This window comes from Labrus bergylta, chromosome 21 (assembly GCF_963930695.1).
Source record: "Labrus bergylta chromosome 21, fLabBer1.1, whole genome shotgun sequence".
Classification (NCBI taxonomy): Eukaryota; Metazoa; Chordata; class Actinopteri; order Labriformes; family Labridae; genus Labrus; species Labrus bergylta.
The window spans coordinates 3,481,605-3,505,793 of record NC_089215.1 but is presented as its reverse complement, the minus strand read 5'-3'; the positions used below and the strand labels follow the sequence as shown (position 1 = coordinate 3,505,793).

The 24,189-nt window shown below is 41.9% G+C and overlaps 2 protein-coding genes across 4 annotated transcripts in view; one reads left to right on the top strand and one right to left on the bottom strand.

Annotated features, from left to right (window-relative positions):
• Nucleotides 1–11,714, top strand: part of etv4 (ETS variant transcription factor 4) — a 40,628-nt gene extending 28,914 nt beyond the window's left edge. For all 3 annotated transcript variants that reach the window (XM_065949329.1, XM_020644975.3, XM_065949330.1), the window contains 5 exons: nt 5,038–5,106; nt 6,046–6,093; nt 7,044–7,216; nt 9,800–9,901; nt 11,177–11,714. In XM_065949329.1, the coding sequence (XP_065805401.1) occupies nt 5,038–5,106; nt 6,046–6,093; nt 7,044–7,216; nt 9,800–9,901; nt 11,177–11,404 (620 nt within the window). In that variant the 3' untranslated portion in view covers nt 11,405–11,714. The remainder of the gene's footprint in view (nt 1–5,037; nt 5,107–6,045; nt 6,094–7,043; nt 7,217–9,799; nt 9,902–11,176) is intronic.
• Nucleotides 11,715–12,636: 922 nt separating this feature from the next.
• LOC109992399 (ATP-dependent RNA helicase DHX8) lies at nt 12,637–23,362 on the bottom strand. Its single transcript, XM_020644974.3, has 23 exons — nt 23,225–23,362; nt 23,025–23,110; nt 22,875–22,941; nt 22,669–22,760; nt 22,455–22,561; nt 21,687–22,010; nt 20,667–20,811; nt 20,340–20,531; nt 20,171–20,258; nt 19,996–20,093; nt 19,719–19,866; nt 18,422–18,603; nt 17,565–17,759; nt 17,272–17,457; nt 16,970–17,180; nt 16,708–16,889; nt 16,415–16,555; nt 15,505–15,660; nt 15,242–15,379; nt 14,970–15,098; nt 14,553–14,749; nt 14,021–14,200; nt 12,637–13,304 (listed from the first exon to the last, which is right to left on the bottom strand). Exons 1-23 carry the CDS (start codon nt 23,325–23,327, stop codon nt 13,085–13,087), a joined length of 3,567 nt encoding a protein of 1,188 aa, XP_020500630.2. The 5' UTR covers nt 23,328–23,362; the 3' UTR covers nt 12,637–13,084.
• Nucleotides 23,363–24,189: the final 827 nt, after the last annotated feature.

The following is a 24,189-nucleotide window of genomic DNA, read 5'->3' as shown; positions in this document are numbered from 1 at the left end:
CACATGAGAGGGGGGAGTAGGGTCACTCTGGAAGCTCACCTGGTCCAACATACAAAGGCTTACACTTTGCTTTATGATAACTCCTCCCTCGCTTTACGGTACTTCCTGTTTCTTTTCAGCTTCATTAAAGGCCGTTAAAATGGTCATGGTTGGTGTAATGAGCCACTGAGAGAACAGCAGATTTTGTGTTTTATTTATTGATTATTGAGTCCATTACATGAAAGATAATATTCATCAAGGAGGCATTTCATATTCTTATGAAACTACGGCTTGGGACGTGAACTAGCAGATTTTGGTTTTGTTTTTTAAGATGTATTTTTGGGCTGTTAGTGACTTTTATTGTAGAGATCAGACAGTGGTAGAGTCTTAAATCAGGGAAAGAGAGAGAGAGGGGAATGAAATGTGGAAAAGGAGCCACAGGTAGAATTTGAAACCAGGCCATACACTTGGAGGACTAAAGCCTCAAACCGCTAGGCTACCGGCACCCCAAAGATGTTGGGGATGTTTTGACATGTGTTTGACTAGCAGATACATTTTTTTTTTGTCCGCTGAGTTAGCTGAACAAAACAACATTTTCTGTTGTCTTGAAATGTATAATCTGTTTATTTGAAGTATGGAGGGATACATAATTACCCCTGCATGTTTACTGAAGGTCTAGTACAACAAAAAAGGTCAAATCACAAGAAAATGAGTCATACAGCTAACTCTGATTTCTTTCCATGAGGTAAATTTGAGCATTTATTAGAGCGAGGTCTGAATGTGTGAATTAGAAATAGAATCTGGACAATGGTAGGATCATTGTTTAGGGTAATTTGGCTTTGAACTCTACTTCACTAAAGTCCTCTTGAAGACAAACCCTCGCCAGCGCGCTCAGCGAACTCAAGAACAAAATGTCCAAAAGGCAAACAAACTTCTTCACTGTATCTACACTCCTACTCGACTCCCTCCGTGCCTCCAAAACTCCTCCTTTCAACTCTCTGACACTTTGCAAAGCAAAGAAAAAAGTGTGGTTTTTTTTGTTGTTGCTGCAGCTACTCTCCTCCTCCCTCACCCGTCTCCCTCCCTCCCTCCCCCTGCTGCTCTCTGTGAGAGAGAGAGAGAGAGAGGCAGAGGAATTTCATTGAGAAAATGGAGGGCACTGGAAAGACTAGAGTCCCTGGTGGAGTGCTCCAGGGTTTCAGGTTGCACCAGCGGCTTCCTTTTTCTGCAGGCAGATGAACTCATAATGGAAAAATGAGCGTGGCCGCAGTAACCCGAACCTCTCACTGGCCGGGCGAGGAGAGGGTGAGGGGGGGGAGGGAATGGTGGGTGACTGGAGGGGGGGGGGGGGTTGGGGTGGGGTGGCCAGCACAGGCACTTTAAAAAACAAGCACAGAAACCAGCTCCTCTGCCTGTCAGAACACAAAACACAAGGGGGAGAAACATAAAGCTTCACATACATGTTGTCCTCGTTCACCTGCATTAAAGCTGCTACAGGAACGCTTTTAGTTGCGTCATCTACCGCTCCTATGTTTGCATGCCCTTAATTAAGAGCTGAAACCAACATACTCGACACACAATAAAAGAAAAAACAGGACATAGAACCTGATTCTTTACAAGCTATGTTTTTCAAGTCTTGCACTTGATAGAGTGAACCGTACAACCTGAAGGAAAAACATACAAAAAGTACAAAAGGATGTTTTTTCTGTGGATAACAGCAGCGAGGAGGAGGAGGAGGAGAGAGTTGCATTTGGCGGGGTTTCCTCTCAAGTGTCTCTGATATGAGTTTTGACCGGCTGCAGAAGCCGAGGGGACACAAAAGAGCAGAGTTTATCTTTATGTTGTAGACCCTTCAACAACACGCAGCACGTTTAACAAGCTACTGCAGGGACACAGATTTGATTCAGAAGAACTGATAGAGCAAAGCCTCTCATATACAACCGAGTGAGACAATGATTTAAAGAAGAGGGCATGAAGAAGATCTGCCTTAATGACTGACTTTTGGTTAGAAAAGTTAAAAAAAAAAAAATCATTTCCTGATCTTTTAGTGACAATAGTAGAGTATTTTATGGGGCTGTCATGAGATGTGGATTCTTTTGTTTAAACAGTTGTAATATTTCATGAGGACATATAAGATAATGAAGATCATGAAGGCCAGACATATAAAAAAAAACATTAAAAAAAAAAATTCTGTATATAATGATAAAAAGAAATGTTTAGCATAAAGTACAGCTTCTTTAAGTCAAAGTCTTTTTTAAGGAGATGTTCTCATGAAGTAGGAGCGTAGGACGACAAACTATCAGTTGAAAAGGAAAAAAATCCTGCACACTACTATTGCTAAGTTTCACCAATTTATCACAACAAATCACAACTAAAATATTAAATTGAAGTAACAGGAGGGTTTTTTTTTTTGCTTTTGAGAGTAAGTGGAGTAAGTTTTTTTTCTCATCGAATGACTTTGCCCAACAAACTCTTCTTAATAAACAAATTAAGCAAATAACATCTTCCTGCTCAACTGTACATATCTTTGTTTTTTATTGTTTCTATATTTAATTTGTTTTACAGTTTTTTTAATTTTGTATCTAAGTCCTGTGACTGTCGGAGTACTGCTGTTCACTCTCTACTTTTGTATCATATCTTCTTTTTTTTTGCAACAAAAACACTGAGGTAAATTCCTTGAATGTGTTCTGTTTCTGACAAAATAGAAAAATAATGAATCTCCTGTTTGAATGTTTTCTTTCCCCATGTTTGTTCTGACTGTGGGCAATTGAATCGTCTTCTTCCCAGCACTAACACTCTTCTGTATATTAGTCATTTGACTCCAGGTTGTCTTTTAAAAAAAAAAACAATTAAAAACATCCGTTTGAGCAGGAAACTTTAACCCAGCATCAATTAAAAGGAGTTATGAGTATTAAATTGATGATACATTGAATTTACTGACACAGGAAGAGAAGTTTATTGGATCATTTGTGTTCAAAGTTTCAGAATGAATGCAGCCTGCAAACAAAAAACTAATAAGGTGGAAAAGAAAGAAACACTGTTTTCAACGGTTGCTGTTTATGTTGCCGCCCATTCATGCTTTTATAATTGAGTGTAAACTCTTAAAGGTTATTGGTATGTCATGAGAAAAAAGTTAATGGAGCGCACAAAGTGTTCTGAGGTCAATAGCGTGTAAAGAAAACAACACCTGTGTTTCCTCATGTGCACAAAGTAAACAATGAAAGCCAAATGTCACGAGTATGCAAGCCTGAGAATGAAACTCTTAATGAACAAAAAAGGAATTACCAGCGCTTAATCATCGCTATTGTATCGCATGAAAGACACAAAAATGGTCATGCCACTCGGTGCACAATTTAACCCTGGCTTGCTCTCATACCTAATCTTACCCATCACTCCCTGGTGGGGAGAGAGCTGCCATTGCGGGCGGACGTATTATTTACAGTGTGATCGAGTGCTGCCGCCCTCCACAATCAGAGGGGTTTGATTTTTTTCCCCCAATGGCATCTTATCAGAGTTGCAGAGCTTCGGCTGCATTCCCCGCGAGTGAGTCACAGCCCCGGGGGCCAGAGGCAACGAGCTGCACCTTTTCAGTTTTTTTTTTTTTTTTTTTTTTTTTGTTATGCTCTCGCTCGTCTTGTTCACACAGACGGAATTAAAGCAGACAAACAAATACACAATAGTCTGCGACACGCCTGTTTTCTATGCCCTGAGAAAAAAAGATACAAAAAACATACACAAAAGGGTGAACGCAGCGGTCACAGGATGTGGAGTACAAATCTGTTAGTGACGCCCCTCCCGATTTGCAGAAGAAGTCATTATAACATAACTGTGCTTCAGAGGTGTTCCAACATGCAGAGGATTTTTGCTTGCGGGCATTTGAACCAGGGTTATACAATCTATTTTTGTGAATGCACCGACACGAGACAAGTCAGTGATGAGCCCCAGATAAAGTGCAGACACTGTATACTGTACCACTTTTCTGGTCTGCTGGAGGTGCTGTCTCATGGCCTAAAAATACCGCCCACAGACGAGAGAAGTGATATGATGAATGCACAGTTTGTCCTTGCAATGCTCGGGACAATCACACAATATATCCATATGAGACACCGCATTCTAAATGATTAGCTTAGTAAGCGGTATGTTTAGGGTTTTTTTTACTGGACCTGCCCCTGAAATCTTCTTGAGTTGCTTATTCCCATAAGTCCCCCAAAGCCTGAAGTTTTCCCTGGGGGGGGGGTTCAGGAGGAAAGATGTGATTTATAAGAGCTGCTGCAAAAATCCAAGATGGTAGACAAAGAAAGAGTCCTGACTCAGAGCCATTTTCAGACTGCTGTTTCATGCCACGATATTTACACCCATGAGACATTTTGCCTTCAATCTGAATGTCGCAGAGGCGTCATGGGGAGGGGGGACGAAGTGACCCCCCCCCCCCCCCCCCCCTCGTACCGTCTTCAGAGGTAGTAACAGAGGCGAGACAGTTTCAGCGAGGGGGGCACAGCGTCAGTGTGTGCTTTCATCCCACTACTTCAATAAATAGTTGGTTAAAGCTCCTGAGAGGAACTTTTGGGTAACGTCACTTTTGGCGCCCCCTGTGGACAAAGTGTATACTAATATTTCTCTGCTTTTTCTTTTTCTTGTCCTTGTGTTCGTAGTGTTTTATGACAAGAAAAATCGCAACGGTCTCTGTTGTAAATGTGTAACGTGCAACTCATAATGATTCTTGCTTGGAAATATCTAATAATCTCTCCGACACCTACCCCCGCTGGGATTAGTTTTAAACATTAGAAATTAACTATACAACTAATCAGTCTTCTTCCTGATGGTCTGGATTACTTTTGTAGCTAATATTGATGCATCAGTATTCATTTTAGCCTGTTTCATAACCAGACAAAAAGTCCTCACAGGAGCTTTAAAGACGCACTTTTGGCGATAAAGTTAAATTTCAAGGTGAATTGGGAAATCAGTTTTTTAGAGAACTATTTCAAGAACTGGATTGGTGTACAGTTACTGTAGCTTGAATCCAATTCTGACCTATAGCTGGTTGTGTTTCTGTTACAGATGTGCCTGGATGTCCCTCCATGTACCACCACAGCGAGGGCTACCCAAACCCCCAGCACAGCAATGAAGGTAACAAGAATCCTCCAAATCTTCTTTCCCACTTTCACTGCCAAAAATCTTTTCGAGCACCCAGTCTGTTAAAACTGTTCTTTATGTAGTAGAGATGCAAATACTGCAATTACATCTCTACTCCAGCACTTTATCTGCCCTGAGACTTTACTGGTCAGAGCTCTGTGGTCATTGGTTTAACCGGCGTAGAGTGTCCGTGTTTCTATTGGCTGAGCGGCAGTGGTTCTATGTTTCCATTGGCAGGGGCCCTCGCCTCACCCCTGCCTAAAGAATCCCTGAATAAACATAACTCCAGGGGAAAAAAGGCACTATTTCCCCTGCAAAAAAGGGAAAACAAACCTTCCATTTGCTTTCATTGTTTTATGCAACATCTTGGGTCATTCCTTTTTTCTAACCCCTCTGTTATTTGAAGCACAAGGAGGGTTTAAAATGACTGAAATTACTTTGGTGAAGGGATTTTTATACTTTTTTAAACTTCATTAAACATTATGATATACATGCTGGCTTGCAGTTTATTATTTGTACAAAAGGATTTTTGTATTTTGCTAGGATTGTATTCAAATCTCGGCACATATCCCTAATGAACAACGTAGTGGCTGTGGCTCAGTGGTAGAGTCGGTCGTCTCTCAAGTGGTCTGGGGTTCGATCCCCAGCTCCTGCAACCACATGTCCGATGTGTCCTTGGGCAAAACACTTAACCCCAAAGTTGCTCCTTCTGCTTCAGCGGCGGTGTGTGAATGTGGATGAATGGTATTAGTTATTCCTGATGGTCACTTTACTCTGCAGCCTCTACCATCAGTGCGTGAATGTGCAGGTGTGACCTGCGGTGTAAAAAGCACCTTGAGTAGTCAGAAGACGCTTTTACAATCTCAAGTTCATTTACGCTAAAGGGTCAAGGCACCGCTAAACTCTAAATACAACTCTCCATTTGTCTCGCAGGCTATCTGTTCGAAAACGACTCCCGTGTGGTTCCAGAGAAGTTCGAAGGTGAGCCACCCCACAATCCCTCCTCCTCCGCCTCCACACACACAAAAATGCAATTTCACACCACAAACCCCCTCTGGTAGAGGTGTTAGTTGTTAGACGGCGGGTATGACAGAGAAACTCTAGCCCGCAAACGTCATCTGCTCCAATCCATACAGCTGACCTCGCTCGTTGTAGTGACGTCAGGGCTGCTTGTGTAACAGGTACATGGGTCTTTATGCTCTCAGGCTTAGTTAGTGGGTTTTGTTTCTGCACACACACACGAGGTAGAGCTCCTCTGTCAAGGCGAGAGTAGTTTCCCATGGTGTCGCTGGTGTTGGTGATTGATGCTAAAGGAGATTGAGTGGAGAGCCCGAGGGTGTCAGCACTGGTTGAACCAGTGAAGTGTGCGAGCGGTAACTTAGCTGAGCTCCTCAGGTTTCCCACACTTGTGTACAACATATCCAGTAACAAGGTAAACAACCAGAACAGAACAAGAATCAGTGTCCACTTACCAGACCATGTGGCTTTAACCCAGCATCAGTAATCATGTCTTTGTTTTATTTTCTATCGCAAGAAGGCGCGCATTCCTTTTACTCCTAGATATCTAAGGACTCTTTTTGGCGCCAGAAAATGTTACTATTTCTGTCTCAACTCAACTCTGCAATTTAAGTGTTGTTAATAAGCGGTCGACGTCAGTATGCAAACATGAAACATCAAGATAAGATGACCCGACGATGCACTTGACCTACTTAATTTCAGAGACCTTCTAGCTCTTATAGTCTGATGTTCCTTGTTTGCACACGTTATATAAGAACCAGTGAGTGTGATTTAATGGTTTGATGCAGATGATTGTGTCCAACATGCATTAAATATCAAAATGTCTTTAATGACGTTACTGCAAGTTCTAATTAAAAAATAAGCATTTTGATGTTTGTGAAAATGGCACCATGACACTTCTCTTCTCGTTCCAGGGGAGGTAAAGCAGGAGGGCGGCGGCGTTTTTCGCGAGGGCACACCGTACCAGCGCCGAGGCTCTCTGCAGCTCTGGCAGTTCCTGGTGGCCCTGCTGGACGACCCGGGTAACTCTCACTTCATCGCCTGGACCGGCCGCGGCATGGAGTTCAAACTCATCGAACCCGAGGAGGTACTGCTGAACTTTAATCTTTCCTCAAGTCCAAAAAGATGCTGATTTACTTCCTTTTTTGGGAACTCTGACCCAGCAGAGGGGGTTATGGTGTTGTCTTAGAGAATGGTTTACTATTCAGGCCTTAAAGTTAAGTTAAGAAAGAACATTTGCCAGAGAAGATCCTACATTTTAAATTTGACTTCAACTAGTGCTGTGCTTGTTTGGGTGGAGCCTCAGATATCATGTTGAAACATTTCAAAATGTGGTTGTAAGTGTCCAGGATCTAGGAGAATATCTGTATTATGATTTTTCATTTGTGGTTTTCTTTTGGATCAAGCTTTGAATTACCATAACCAGGAAGAAGGAGAACCTTCGCACTCATTTTCTTGGTTTGGCAATTAATTGAGGACTATTGCTCAGAGATTAGGAGAGGAAATAGAGGGAGTGGGGAATTAACAAAATTCTGACAAGGGGGAAAATGGGGGGTTTAAGACAGAAATGGGCAAGGTTTTTATGGAAAGACATATTTTGAGCCATATTATCCAGTAGAAAAACTAGTTATGAGACTTACAGTTTAAGTGTTAAAGACCAAATTGTACATTTCGTTGATACTGTGTTACCATCTGGTATTACGTTTGACACAAAGTCCCTCGGGCTCTCTGAAATAAACGACCTGTTAACCAGTTTAAAGGAAAATCAAAGGACAGATGTACATACGTTCCTTCTTTATTATTAGAAACAGTCTACGTTCTTTAAATGTTCTGCAAGCATCATGCAGCCAAAGTGAATCTTAAGGTAATGATCAGTTAAGGTTTAGGAAGCTCTGTTTATTGCAGAAGAATGATGTTTAGAATTGTCTTGCTTGGTTAGTAGTAAAAAGTAGTGCTAGGACGAGGGCCCGACTGATATGATATTTCTGGGGCCGATACCGATATATTGGCCGATTTTCGGGATTTAAAAAAATCTGACACCGATATATTGGCCGATAACTTTCTTCGTTCTATCTTCGATCTGTAGAGAATCATAGCTATAGACACATGTAGCTCTCTGAACTCACTCAACTAGAAAATAACTTGCATCTCCGCTTGACACCCTGCATAGTAATAATGCTTGTTGTAATCCACATAGCGACCTCTGCTGGTGAAAGAGAACTGCTAGTTTAATACAATGATACTCAAATCAAAACAGACTGCTGAATAAATCTAGTAATATCGGTGCATATCTCAATAAAATGAGCCGATACCGATAGTTACTTGATATGCTAGTATCGGCTTGCTGATTTATCGGTCGGGCTCTAGTAAGGATATCTCTGACTGTAGTAAAATTATCTGATTCTGAGACATTAATTTAAAATGCTTCAGCAGTATTTTGAGTTTTACTGTATGGCCTCGTTCAGAGATAGCGGAGAAGTGTTGATAGGGATCGAGACGTTCATATAAATCTGATACGAGCAGCAACAGAGTGTTTGGGGTGCAGGGTTTAAAGGCGCTACGTAGATATAGAGCGATTAGAAGTGAGATTTGACCACTTTCTTCCCAGGTCTGTTCTCCTATCCATCGTCCATTAGTCGCCCATTCATTATTCAACACATGCAACTCTGGATTGATAAATGAAGGGCAAGCTGGCTATCAAAGAATCACCCAACACTCCCCTTTCTCGCTCACCTCCTCGCATTTCTTTAGAGACGAGACATTTTTGCAATGTTTAAGACTGAAATTTGATTGGACGCGTCAGGACGGCGTCCATTTAGGCAGATCCTGATACAGCCAGGTCTATACCGTGTTTTCCATTATCTTTTTACTGTACATTAAAAATGGATGGGGTAAAGAGTTTTACAAGAGCAATTAGGGCTGAGAGCACACTCAGAGATCAAACAGGGCTGCTGGCTTGATGGCCACTGTGGGATACAACCCGTCTCCTCCTGAGTCATGAATCTCAGCCTGGCCCCCTCCCCCCCCCAATCTTTACAGATTTTCCCCCACCATCTAACGTGTTTGTCAACAAACAAAAAAGATCATCCACTGTTGTGACATGGTTTGATTTACTTTTTGTGCCCGTGTGGGGTTGTGAAACACTAATTTCTCGATTAGAGTTAGTGGTCCCTCGTCAGCTGAGAGTTCACTTTTGGGTTGGGGGGGTGGTGAGGGGGGGTGTATTTCATGGCCTGCCTTTGACAACCAGCCATGACTCTTATTTCACTGCGAACACTGTGGGACTCTGGTTGTATTCAAGTGGTAATGGGTTACATAAAAAGGAAGTGAATCCACATGTGGGGACTCGCCCAGGTCTTGGCGTGTTTACTCTGTTTTGTTAAAGAAGCAGAGGGGACTTTGGGCTTTCCAGCGAGGACCCCTAGTGGCCGAAGTGTGGAAATGCGCACAACTGTGTCTAATTAGGATTTTGGGAATCTGAACCTTCAGGGGGGAAAAAAAATGCTGACACAAACAATTCACTGCTGTTGACGTGTCACCCGAGGAAGACTTTCTCCTCCAGATGTACAAAATCATGTAAATAACAAAAAAGACCTTAAAATGAGATTCACTGAAGCTGCCAGAAATGTAACCACAGCCATTTCCTCTCCCTCTTGTCCTCTCCTCTCAGGTCGCCCGGCTGTGGGGGATGCAGAAGAACCGTCCGGCCATGAACTACGACAAACTCAGTCGCTCTCTGCGCTATTACTACGAGAAGGGAATCATGCAGAAGGTATGGAACAGGCTCTTTTACTTAGAGATTTTATAGCCTTAAAATTGATTCTCTGTTTGTGGTGCACTCTTTGCAAACCTGTTGCATTAACTCATTAACCCCCCCACTCATATCGTTCATGGTACCACTTTACGGTTGCAGTGCAGGGATGTTTACTAACTGATGTTGAGTCTACAGCATTATTAAAATATGTATCTCATCCTGCAGGAAAAAACGTAGCGAAACTGTGTTGGAGTGGCATCGATATGAGTGAAATAAAAAACCTATTAATCCTCACAAATCGAGACAACAACTGGGTCACTGCATCCTCTCTGATTAAGTAATGAATGTCTGATGACTTATATAGAGAGGGAGGAACTGTTATTAAATCTGTTACATGAACTGATCAAAACTTTAAGAGAGCACTTAAAAACCATCTTTAAGTCGGTTTACTTTCAGTTTAAATGCATAATTTTAAATGTTTATCTTTAAAAAAAAGTTCATTAGGAACTGGACTTTAAGTATCAGATTTTACTTGACTTTAGATTTGACCTTAAAGTCAGACTTAGACGAGCTACATAGGTGTCTCTTTTAAAATCTCTTTTAAAGACTTATTCTGATCCAGAGGCGTTCTTGTAGTCTTTGTTTTATCCACTTTGATTAATTTATTTTAACTGTCTCCTTCAGTCAATCATTGTTTTGGTCGTTTCTTTTTTACGTCTTCTTGTTTTTTGCATAATTGTTGTTCTTATTCTCATGGCTTTATTGGGAGTTTATTGTTGGGTATTTTACTGTATGGTAGAGCCCATTATTATTTTTATTATCAATATTTATTGTGATTGAAGCATGAAGCAGCAGGTATTCAACTAAAACTTCTGTATAATATAAATTATATCACTTACGCTCATGTAAGAGTCTAATGTGTTTTTTTCCATCAGATAAAAAAAAAAAAACACCTGTAATATCTAAAGAAAAGCGTGAATATAATCAGTATGATCCGTCACCTTTTACTACTGTTCATTTGACTTGTTAAATGAACAACATCCTCCTTTGGGAACACGTTTACTGTATGTGGAAACAGCTGTTATCACTTTGGTGGAAATGCAGGCGTGTTTTTTAAGATAGCAGCTTCAGAGAATCCTGAACGGTACATGTGAAGAACCAGAGATAGAAAAACATGAACAGGAGAGTAAAGTCTGAAAAGTGAGCACAAATAGAAGAAACAATGATAGAGTTGAAAGTGTGACATTCCTACATGACTAAAGCCTTCCTCTCTCTCTCTCTCCCTCTCTGCAGGTGGCGGGCGAGCGCTATGTTTACAAGTTTGTGTGCGAGCCCGAGGCCCTCATCTCTCTGGCCTTCCCCGACAATCAGCGGCCCAGCCTGAAGGCCGAGTTCGAGCGCTACGTTAACGAGGAGGACACCGTGCCCCTGTCCCACCTGGACGAGGGAGTCCCCTACACCACAGAACAAGCCCCCCAAAACATGGGCCCCCAGCCCTACTCCAAAGGCTACATGTACTAAAAAGCCAGCCCCCTGCCACCCATCCTCCCTCTTTTCTCCCCACCTTCAGAGATCTTCCTGTTGTACCGACCCGTCATCATACACACCTTGAAACCCCTCCCCCCCCCCCCTCCTCCTGCACCTCTTGCACATGCCCACCCCCTCCACTTGTATATAAGGCTATGGTGTTTTTGTTTTAAATTAATCTCATTAGGGATTCTTTTTTGTTTTTGTTTTTAAGAGTTGCATTCCTCTCACATCTGAGGCCTGTTCAATCCAAGACATGACGATTGTGGTTGAAGAGATTGCTTAATAAATACCCATAATAATACGCAAACTGGAGTGCAGACTTCTTTTCTTATGAGTCACATGTGGGATTTGTCTCTTTGGTTAACCAAACCAAATCAAACACTGATCCCAACAATCACAAAACTTAACTGCTGTTCAACGGGACAGTTTGTCACTTCAAGGAACGGTTCTGCTAGCAGCTGCTTAGCAAAAAAGCTGTGAAAGGGAAAACAGCTAATGTGGCCGTTTGTACCCTTTTTTATATACGACACAAACAAGGTACAAGTGTAAATCAGCAGCTTTAAAGGTCACATATTCTTATCTTTTTCATTATGTTTAATTGAGTCTCAGAGCTCCCCAAAACATGTGTGTGAAGTTTCTTGTTCTAAATCCACAATGATCCTGTATTTGATCATGCCTATAAACCCCTCTATTTCAGCCCTGCTCAGGACAGGCTGTTTCTGTGTCTGTAACTTTAAATATGTAAATGAGCTGTGTGTGACCACGCCCCCTCCCTGGAAGGGTTTGGGTGTACTCGGTGCTTTCTCGCTCCATGTCCTATTGTTATGGTGAAAAGGCAGACTCAGAGGGTAGAACAAACACCTAGCTGTGGGAGTGTCACCCACCTGGGGGAGGGGCTACTGCCCTTTGTGATGTCATGAAGGGAAAATCTCCAAACGGCCTGTTTGAGCACACATTTTCTGTGGAGCAGGAGAAAGACGGAGAGGATGGACTTTTCTCATAATTCGGGGTTTTGTAGACAGACTAGAGACACATACTAATGTTAGAAAATCATGCTGAAGTGTATTTTAAATAATATGTGACCTTTAAATGAGTTAGGAGGATGTGAGATTTGTGTCACCCAGCTGTGTGCCTATTTTATAAATTTACGCTGAACTAAAAATATTAGAAGATGAGAGTTGAGATATATTCTTGACCCTATGGATAAAAAGCACAGAAGCACATTTGTTAAAATATTCCTTTTACCAAAACAAACTTTTGGTCCTGACATAGATGAATAATATTAAAGCAGATATCCAGGTTGCAAGCAGCAAAAAAAAAGTACAGCAAATGTTTATCAGCCGATATCAAAAACAAACGTCAAGGTTGTGATTTTAAATTCATCTGAAATCAATCAAATGTAACATATTTCATAGAAAATACAAGTAAAGCTTACAAACTTCAGGCTGACCACCTGATGATGTTAATGAACCCAAGAAGGCAAAATGAAGTTTGGAATACTGGGAAAAGTTGTTCAGTGAGATCAATAATTAAGGTCCAGAGGTTTTGATTTTCATTGACTCAATAGAAGAACCCGACGTTTTTGTTTATTTTCCAGCCATCCGCTGCCTCAGTCAGTATGCGTGTTGTTGATTTTGTCCACCTGGTGTTAGTTTAAGGCACAGCAGATCATCAGCGGCGTCTGAAGGCGCGGGAGATCCTCCAGGCGTTGGGTTCCTCGTAGCGGTTGTACAGAGGCTCCAGTTTCTGTTGCCTCTTCTGTCGGCTGAGACGCGTCGGGTCGCCGACTCTGTAGAAGGCCGGGGCGAACTCCACCAGCCAGCGAGGGTCGATGGTGGTCACCTCCCGCATGTACTCTTTGGTGGTCAGAACCAACTCATGGTACACCAGCCTGAAGGGACGGGAATACAGTTAAGGATTAAGATGACACCTATGGATTATGTTTTATTAACACTCAATCCTGAACAGAGGGAGCATTATTCATCCAACAGGAAATTCATTAGTAACTACCGTAAAAAATCTTGAATGCTTCCTTAAGATCCTGCACCTGGTTGCTAAAAGTTTTTATAGAGTCCTGACTTCACACCTGTGCCCTGTTATCAGCTTGAGGCTACACATTCTCCACCCAAAGGTTGACGCCAGGAAATGGAAAAACACTGAAAAAAGTACTCCAGGAAACAATAAAGGACCTTCTTCTTTACATCTATTCACAGATAAAACAAAGAGCTGTGGTTTTATTGGGTAATATTTTTTGAAACGATGCCACAGAAGTGAAATCTTCTTATCACAGATGAATTCTCAAACATGCTGTAACTAGTTTGCAGCTCTATAAAACAGGCAAAAGCAGTAAACGCATGAATTTAAGAAGCTGTAAATCAGTGAACATTCAGCAGTAGAGTTCATTAAATCTTTCCTAATTGACTTTTAACTAATTATTTTAGTAATCATAACTCTGATTATACAGGAAATCTATATAACGTAACAATTCCAGAGGCAGCACAGCAACAGTGGGTCCAAATAAAGTTTGTGGATATGTTAAAATATTCCCATCCTTATCACAGAGTCTACACCTCGGGTCATCCCCAGCAGTGTGAATTCAGGACTCACCACTCCGGCTGCCTGTTGAAGAGCGTGCTGGAGGGGTGGAGGTACACCACCTGCTGGTCGATCAGGGTACGGTAGCCATCGTGTGGGTGCTTCCTGGCGGCGTTCCTGAAGAAACCGCTGCAAATGGCTTTCTGGACCCGCATCGAGGATTTTCCACAACTGACCACGTCCAACTTGTGCCTGGAGAGTGTAACGAGTTGTTCAAGTTTAATGTGCTGCACTTTCAGTCAGTTAGCTTGATGCATATCATAGATTGATAACGCTTTAAATCAGGGTCAAAATATTCACCATTTCATTTACTATCTTATTAGCATGCTAATTAGTAGCATACTGGCTGCTTGTTAGTCATTATTAAGCGATTATTAGTATCTTATTGTACATATTAGCATGCTAATAATAATGGTGAATATTGTGACTTTTAAAGTGTTTTTTTCCCCTCAAAACATCAAGTTAAGATTCAATGTGATTGATGTAAAATACTGTGTGAATATTTCCTTCAATTCTGACATGAGTTGATCGAGCACATCCTCACCTGTCCATGATGCTCAGCATCTGTTTGCGGATGTCCATAGCCCTCTTCAAGGAGCGAGCCTGGATGAAGTTCTCAAAGCACCAGGGGTTGGAGAACTTGTTGTTCTTCCAGGAGTTGTAGACCGCCAGCAGTGTGAGGTGGTCTCCCTCGAGCTGGAAGAACTTTGTCTTTTTCTGATCAGCGAGGGCCTGTTTGTCCTGAAATGGAAGACATGCAATTTGTTTTTCAAAGTATTGAATCTGAAACTCATTATCTCCCAAAAATGTTTCCGCGCTGTTGCCGAAATAAGTTCTTTATTGTCAAATATCTTAAGAGAAAACTTTTTTTTTTGCCTGATCAGCAACCACAGTTAAACAATGTGCGCGTTACAGAAGCTTAATGAAGCGTTGTGACTGTTCCTGTGTGTCCTCTGTTTACCTTTGGTCTGTAAAAGATGTTCTGCACAGACAGCATGGAGACGATGGTGAGCATCTCTTCACTGCAGCCCAGATGGACGGACATGATCAGCATCTTACACAGCATGGGCTCCAGAGGAAACTCAGCCATCTGGAAGAAATGTCAACCAAAAACCAAAAAAACACAGATATATACTGCATGAATACAGAGCTTGGAAAAAACTGCTGCATCATCAGAATCATCAATGCAACTTGAAGCTTGTCCGAGCTCATTGATCTCCTTGTTGTCCTCACCCTTCTTCCGAGCCGTGTGAGTAAACCTTCATCATCCAGAGCGCCCAGAGTGTAGAGCTGCTCCATGGCCGTGATCAGAGTCTCCATGGGAGGAGCGTCCATGAAGTCGAAGGCCAGGAGGTCGTTGATGCCCATCGCCTGGTGGAGGAGAGAAAAATAACTGAGGGTAAAAATCACAGACAAATAATTGTAACGCCTGCAAGAAGATAATAATTAAAGGCAACAAAGTCATTAGTAAGGCTCAGATTGAATAGTCTCGTTACCTTCAGAGAGAGCACAGTGCTGGCCAAGTTAGTCCTCTGGATCTCGGGCACATTGGTTGTGAGCATCTCGTCTCTGTAGGCTCTCTCCGTGTAGAGTCTGTAACACTTTCCTGGACCTGTTCTGCCCGCTCGGCCTGACCTCTGCTTAGCCTGAGCCTGGAAAAACAGATCAGTGAATTTGTTCAGAAGGATTATGTAACGATGAAATGTCCGTCTCGCTCTAGCCCTTCTTTTTTTTTTTTTAGAAGTGTTATAACTAAACTCAGCCGTCATCACGTCTTTGTGCGTTCATATTGATCCCTCGATTGTGTGATATTGATGTCCCAGTCTATTTGAAGTTTGTTGAACAACAGGGAGACTTTCTGGAATGTAAGAAACGGTTAAGTATATAAAATTAAGTTAGAAAACATTCAGATTAATTCATTGAGCAGTAATCTCCCCTCTAGGATGCAGGCGATAAAACCATGCCCACTTGCTAGCAAGACGTGTTTCTCTCAACTCTTAAAAACTGCAATTTACATCCTTCAAATACCAACATCATCCAGGGCAGGTGCACTTTGGAAAAGAAGGAATAAAACTGCAGAAAGTAATGTTAAAACTAGTGGTAACTCGCAGTCGAGCTGGTGTTGAATTTTTCATGTGTTTTGTACTGAAGTTTCTACCAAACATGGCTGCATGTCAGGGAAGTAGTTTAATTCTTTTTATAAAATCAGTATCAGTGGGTGCTTTGCTTTAGTGGCACCCATCTGTTTGTCGTTTTTAAAAATATGTAAAAAAAAAAAAAAAAGAAAATCAATACATTTCTTATCAGTAGGGTTTACTTCTCGATGTTCACCTGCAATCCACAAATTGGCCACAAAACAAAAATCAACAAATTCATCTGATAGAAAAAGTTGTCCAAATGGATGACCTGTGAGATGGGAGTCACCACCAGCTGGTCGATTCCCGTCTTGGAGTTATAGACGATCTGTTTGACGAAACCAGGGTCAACCACGTAGTAGATTCCATCGATGGTCAGAGACGTCTCAGCGATGTTTGTGGCGATGATGACCTGCCGTTGAACACAAACACAAAAACACAGATTAAGAAATTAATTTAAGTTTTTACATGTGTGATTTATTCTGTGCTGAAAAGCCACCACTCGTTCAATATATTTAAAATCTAACAGAGAAGTGGGAGGATTGTTGTTGTGCATTTCTTTACCTTTCTGCTGCCGGGTGGAGCCGGGTCAAAGATCCTGGTCTGCATCTCGCTGGGCAGAGCGGAATAAACAGGCAGGATGATGAGTTCAGGGACATCAGGGCCCAGAGACTTCATCCTATCATACAGGATCTCACAGGCCGTGTCGATCTCCTCCTGACCCGTCAGAAACACCAGGACGTCACCTGGACAGAGGGCAGCAAAGTTTAGTTTGAAGCCCTGTACTCAAGATGGCATAGCAACCGTTTCTCTGACTCAACAGTACCTGGAGGCTCTGTCAGGTGGATCTGCATGACCGTGATGAGACCGGCATCCAGGTAGTCCGTCTCAGGTTCTTTGGTGTAGAGGACCTCCACCGGAAAAGTCCTCCCTGGGATGGTGAAGATGGGAGCTTCAAAGAAATACTGGGAGAACTTCACGGCGTCCAGAGTAGCTGAGGACACGATCAGCTTCATGTCTTTGCGTTTTTTTATCGTCTGAAAGAATCAGAGGGAATTATTATTACCACATGGATATATGTTATGAGCTTTATTTAACGATGATTTAAGGATGCAGATTGTGAAATACCTTTTTGAGAAGGCCAAACAGCACATCGGTGTGGATCGTCCTCTCGTGGGCCTCATCCAGCATGATGAGGGAGTACTGGCTCATGTCGGGGTCGATCAAACACTCCCTTTGCAGCATGCCGTGGGTCATGTATTTGATCACCGTCTCTGTGCAGGTGCAGTCTTCAAAACGGATGGTGTAGCCCACCTGAGAGAAAGAATTAAGGATATGTTACAGGAAACAGAAAACTCATTTGACATTTTAGGGAAAGCTCTGACTAATCAGTTCCTGTACAGATTTAGTACATCACTCACCTCTTGGCCTAGACGACAGCCGTACTCCTCAGAGACTCTCTTGGCGACCGACATGGCGGCCACACGACGAGGCTGCGTACAGCCGATCTTCCCCCTGGCGGTGTAACCGGCCTCTGCAAGGTACTGAGTGATCTGTGTGGTCTTACCGGAGCCGGTTTCTCCAACTACGATGAGGATCTGATTGTCGTTGACAGCCTGTCAGGACAAAGAGTGTGACAACAAAGCTTTAACAACAGAAACATTTAGGGTTTTCACAGTTGCAGAAATCTCCTGAAAAACTCCTGATATATTTCCAGGAGGAGCTACATGTGTGAACGCAAACAGCCGCATTTTTCTCTCAGACTTCACCCGGAGTTTCTCCTGTCAGCCTCCTAGTATTTTTTCCGCAGCAAGTCCGAGTGAGCTGATGTGAGAACACAGCAGGATATTCTCCGGAGATTTCACCTCGAGCCAATAGGAGGGGGGTAAACCCACGTCACAAGCAACATTTACTCCATGTTTCCATGCTAACAAGTACATTTCAGTAGTTTTCTCTGAATCTCTATTTTTCTCGTTATCACGGGATAATAACGCTGCTTTTTCTGTGATTCTCAAGATCTACAGAAAACAGCTGAAATGAACTCTGCAATAAATACGTTGACATCTGGAGAAAACACCCACAATGAACTCGTTCTCACAGGAAAATGGAGTTGAATAAAACATATTGCTGTGTGTCCACTTAGGGCTTCCGTACTCATTTACACTGACGACAGGAAAGTGTTTGCAGTACTGGGATGAATGGATTGTCTTCCCTGTGGTGTTTTTGCGTCAATTCCATAAATACAAAGTGCTTAAAGTTGTTTCTCCGTTGCCTGTACCTGAACGAGCTGCTCCTTAAGCTTGAAAATGGGCAGGCTCTCTCTCTGCTGCAGGATGGACATTTCTGTCTTCTTGCCGTAGGACACCTGGTTCCCTCCGAAGGCGTATTTCTTCCACGCTGGAAGATCCAGAGGCATGGCACCGATACCTCTCATGTTGGCAGCGATCTGCCTTCCTTCATCTGAACAGGAAAGGAACAAGGAGTCCCAAAAGTCAAATCCACACTCCATCTTCTCTTTAATTTAAGCAAGATGAACTGATATTTAATTTCACAACAAGCTCTTTTTGTATTTAACTGAGTCAGAGGTAGGAACCAAGGGAGGAAGGAACTTATTCAGCCTCTGCTATCCCTTAAGGCGATGGAAGAATGAGTCACAGTGGATCATGACATTATGTGTGTGTGTGTGTGTGTGTGTGTGCAAGTGTAAACTCATAGGGAAGCTGGATAACCATCTCCAGCCATGCCAGCGGAACAGAGTTACTGTGTAACAGGCCTGGTGCAGGGCGGATGGTTCAATGCTATTTCCTACATTTCAAATCTCTCCAACTGAAGATATATTCAATTTGACTTGGTTTCCGTTTGGGAGGCATGTTTGTCGATTTTTATTTGTTTTTAAAAAATGATGCTTAAAGGAGCAATATGTAACTCTGACACCTAGTGTTTAAAATGGGTACTGCAGTCCAAATTCAAAACATTGTAGAGAACTGTCTCCCCCCCTCCTCTCTAGAGTTGATGCTCACACAGGTCACCATGTGGTGGACTCTGAAGCTTCAGTGTTTATCCAGCTCTGCATGGGTCTGTAAACCTTTCTGTGTTCTAACCTCTCTCCATTTTTCAAAAGCATCTCCAATATTGATCCTAGTTTGAGCACGTTTCTGCTCGTGGAGCTTATTAGAAACATGCAGAGGCTTTTTAGGTCGGGTACAATCACTTCTATCTGAACCACTTCTCTTGATCCGCTTCCATCGCTGCAACACCTGTTGACCTGATAACTGCTCTCATATCTGACAAACCGAGGGGCGTCCAAATCAGCCGTGTGGGGTTGCCTGACAAACCGCCTACCTTCTCTGGTCAAAACAAAAACAGAGCATTCAGGAGCAGAATCTAAAGTTAGAAGGAGGACATACTGGCTGCTGCATTGTTGTCAGAGAAGCCAGCACTTCAACATAGCATGTTTCCTTAATGTCTGATCGAATAGTAAGGTCCCTTTATGATTTAATTCAAACTCACACAGTACTCTCCATCTCTAAAATGTGTTTGCCTGATTATTAAAAATGTGTAGATCGTGTCCTTACAATCAGGCATGGGGTCGATCCAGTTCTTGTGGAGACCGGTCGGGATTGAGTCCATCTCTGCTGCTCGCGCCGCCTGCTTCAGCTCTCTCCTCTCCTTAGATAAAGCGCTCTGCATCATGGCCGCCTGGGAGAGGGAGCCATCTGGATTCTAACGGACAACAAGGACAATTTAGTTTAACAGCTCAATTTTGATCTAAAAGTCACCAACAGGATTCAATTTACATGATCTGCTCGGACCGCAAACTATTTTCTGAATTCTGGATTTACATTAGTGCACCTTGACTATTTTGACTGGACTCATGTTGGTGCTCCATTTAGTCTGTCCTCTCAGAAATGGTGGTTCCTCTTCGACCAGATCAATATCCATATCTTCATCTATGGAAAGATAAATAAAGAGTTATGTTGAAGTATAACTTTGAATTTGCAGACAACTGAAAAGAACAGCCTGTTACCTTCATCATCATCTATCTTGGGAAGGATTCCCGTCTCCTCGTCAAATTCTGGGTACTCTTCTCTTGGAAGCACGTTGGCTGCAATCATCTGAACGAAGGAAATGTAGCTTTAATGAGAACTGTCAATCAAACCAGCAGTAGTGATGTAAGAACCCGTGAGGAGGAATACCTGTTTTACTTCCCACTTTTCCAGGTCAGTGATCTTGGTGAGACGTTTGCGTTCTGTTGTGTTTTCCTCTAACTCCAGCATGCTGGCTTCAACAGGGCGGTCCGGGTTCCTCATGGCCTCCTCTCCGGGTCCAGTGTCCAGGTTTCTTCTCCGGTTTGGGTTCAGGTCCTCGCCTGTCTCCTGGTCCACATCCTGATAAAAGACATCAGTGAGGAACAAATGCATGATTCCTAATCCAACACATAAATCATCCACAGTAACTACAAAACTTTTGGCCTTGGTTTGTGCATCACACTGTAAGATGTGTGCAGGTATTATGTTACTCACCTTCATGCTAAGGCTGGCTTTGGTTCCAGTAAACGAGAGCACTTTGACCTTTACTTTTTGACCTCTGCTGACCACGTCTGCCACATTTGCTATACGTCCTTCTTTGCGCAGCTCCGAGATGTGCACCAGGCCCTCCCAGCGTTTTCTAGAGACAGTGTCAGTAAAAAAAAAAAAAAACAGTACGTTAATGATCAAGATGGAAACAAAAAAACAGCAACTTCACATGCAATCTGGTGGAAAACTGTGACTTGTTAATTAAAGACGCTGAGTGGGGATTTTCAGGCACAACACCAACTAACAAGGTGCATGAAGAGTGAAAGGCTAGAAGTGGTCAGAAGTGCTGCTGGAGCTTTTTGACCACTTGTTACCTAAAGCATTTCCTGACTACTTATGTTACCATGACTGCACAAGAGGTTACATTAAAAAAAAAAAAGGTTATCAAAATGTTCTATACTTTTCAACACCACGTGTAAGGTACTGAGTGATCTGTACCTTACACAAATGATGAGATCTCATTACTTTAATGCTCCAAAGATGAAAAACTGCTGAAGCTTAAAAAACAAAATCTCAAGTTCAAATTTTAACCAAAAGTTGCTGCAAGAGAAAAAGAGAGAGAGAGAGAGAGTACTGCTTAAATTGCACTAATATGTCGGTAACATATCTGTACTGAAACGTTGCCATCGTGTTTGTGCAATTAAATCAATGGGCCGGAGTTTGCCTGCAATTTTTTGTAATTAAAAACAAAACATTTCCAAACATTGGGTGCCTAGGACTTCCATTTTTTGTTGCTGTAGTATTGAAACAGAATTCCATATCGGTGGATTTTTTTGCTAGAATCCTATTATAATTTGAAATAATATAGTGACAACCCTTATATAGAACAGAAACTGTTTTCATCATTTAAAAGCTTTTGATTGTATAAAAGGGAGAAATATTACAAACACAAATAATTAATTCCTTAAAGATTAAAATATGCTTACACTTGTATAAGTCTGTAAAGATTTATTGAAGTTGACTGACCGTAGACCCTCTAGCTGCACAAAACAGCCAAACTGCATAATACTGCTGATTTTGCCGATGTAGATGTCGCCTACAACCGGCTCCTCTGGAGGAGGTCGATCTACGAGTCTGTCACGGCATCTGTCTGAATCTTTGTCCTCCTTGTTGTTGTTGACGACGACTCTGCTTGGGCTGGGAGGATGGTCGCTCCATCGAGACACCCGTTTCCGTCTTTGTTTAGGGATTGCTTCTCCCTCACGATCTCTGGATCTGGAGCGGCTTCTCTTCCGTCCGCTTTGACCCTCCGTACCTCTGCCTCTGTCACCTTGCGACGCCCTCGCAGAGCTGAGGAGAAACAGAAGTCACATTTGTGTTGCCAATATGTAGAGGTTATTTTTTAACCCGTTTTGCCTTTATTAGATAAGACAGCTGAAGACAGTCAGGATGATGGGAGGAGAGAGAGGGGGATGACCAGCACAGGGCCGAGGAGGGATTACAAGTCTCTTTTTTATTTATATATAATTTTATTTTATTTATTTTTGCATTGTTAAGGAGAGCTTGGAACACAAAAATGTCATTGCCAGCTATGACTGCTTTGCCTGTTATGTTGTGCATTTGACTAATAAAGATAACTTGACCTTGAACTTGCAACCAGGACTATAGCCTCCGTACATGGGGTGCACGACATAACCGCTAGTCTATTCCCAGATGAGTAGTGTTTTAAAAAGATGATTCAATAAAAATGTACGACTTCCTAAAGGCAGGTCACCACTTTTTTTTTTAAATGACCTGTTATCACTGCTTGTTCCACTGAAGTTAGGCATCAGCATCTCCAGCTCCTTCATGGCTGCCGCTGCGACATGCTCGTCATCTTTATCCGGCTGGCTTGGTGGAATCTGATGGAGAGGATATATATTAAAGGGAGAACGCTCATGTACTTCTGCTCAGTCGCCTGCTGACAAAGAGGTGTATGTAACTCATACAGAGAGCAAATGAGCCTTACTATCCACACAGGATCATCTGGTTTACATAAGGCAGGATATTTCTCTATCAGCTTTCCCTTCTCTCTGTCTGGTTTGAACTCTGACTGATGAGCTGTCAATCAAAACACACACACAGACACAGAGAGATTATTAAACAGCAGAACTTTAGACATAAAAAACACACCACATGTTAAAACACAACATGCTGTGAAGGTGAGGTGTGTACCTTTACTTGTGGATGGTTGAGGCCGCATGGTGTGAATAAGTCTAAGTAAATTACCAGTAAGTGTATCCTGAGGAAATAGGAACATTGTTTTAGTGGGAAAATACAAAACAACAACAACAACAACAAACAGGGAAAATGAAAAACACTTACTGTAAAATCTGCTCCATTTTTAGACAGAACTGCTTTAAAGTCCTCAAACGTCGGGTGCTTTTCAGCAAGACTAATAATAAATTCAGCTGAAACACAAACATTAGTGGTTAGCCACTTTAGCTCATGTTGACAATAAAACCAAATAAAACTGTTCACCACATTGAAGACACAAACAGCGCTGTCATGACGCGGAACGTTACCCAAATCTTTCTCGCTTATTCCCAGATGATTCTCCAGCTCCGTGCACACTTTAGACACCAGAGATAAATATTCAAGACGTTTTATCTCGTCTGAAGCAGCCATGTCTGTTGCTTATTTAGAATTGAACTGGGAAGTCGTTCTTCTTCTTTGGTTTTGAGTCCTGACGTGTTCTGGCGCTGCTGCCCCCTAGCGGTCATACAGCAGACTACAATAATACACGTGTACATATTAACTCTTACAGTACGTGGATGCAGTTTTACGGTATTTGACTTAGGGCTGCAGGATATGGACCAAAACTCATATCTTGATATTGTTTAGCTGAATGGCGATACTCGATATATATCGATATGTATTTTTATTAACAGTGAAAACACATGGAAAAATAAACTACCTGTTTGTGAAAAGTAATATTATAAAATAAAAATGTTCCTTAAATACAATAAAAGAGAGAGAGAGGAGGAGCAGGGTTAAGAGGGACAGTCAGTCATCATCAGTGAGATGAGGAAAAGGAGACCTGGCACCTCGAGAACGTTATTTTAATGTAACATAAACTATATCCATATTAACGATATTATCTTACCCTATATCTTGTTTGAAAATATATCAATATATATATATAATAAAAACTTGATATATTTCCCAGCTCTAATTTGACATCCGTTTTAATATTCCCATTACATGCTGTTAAGGAGTAAATAAATAAGACAACAGATGTTTAATATACTATTATATTTTTGAATTGCTTCAGTCAGCAGGAAAGTTGTCAGCAGTGCTGTTTTATAGCTTCTTACTATTTTCTGCTTTAGTCCTTTCCTAATTGTTTTGTACCAAACATCAAGTCAAATTCCTCAATAACAAACTGATTCTGATCCTGAAACTTGTCAAAGTTCAGTAAATTATTATTATTTTATTAACTCCAATTATGAGTAAGTATTTAAGTATTGAAGAAAAACAATTATTCATA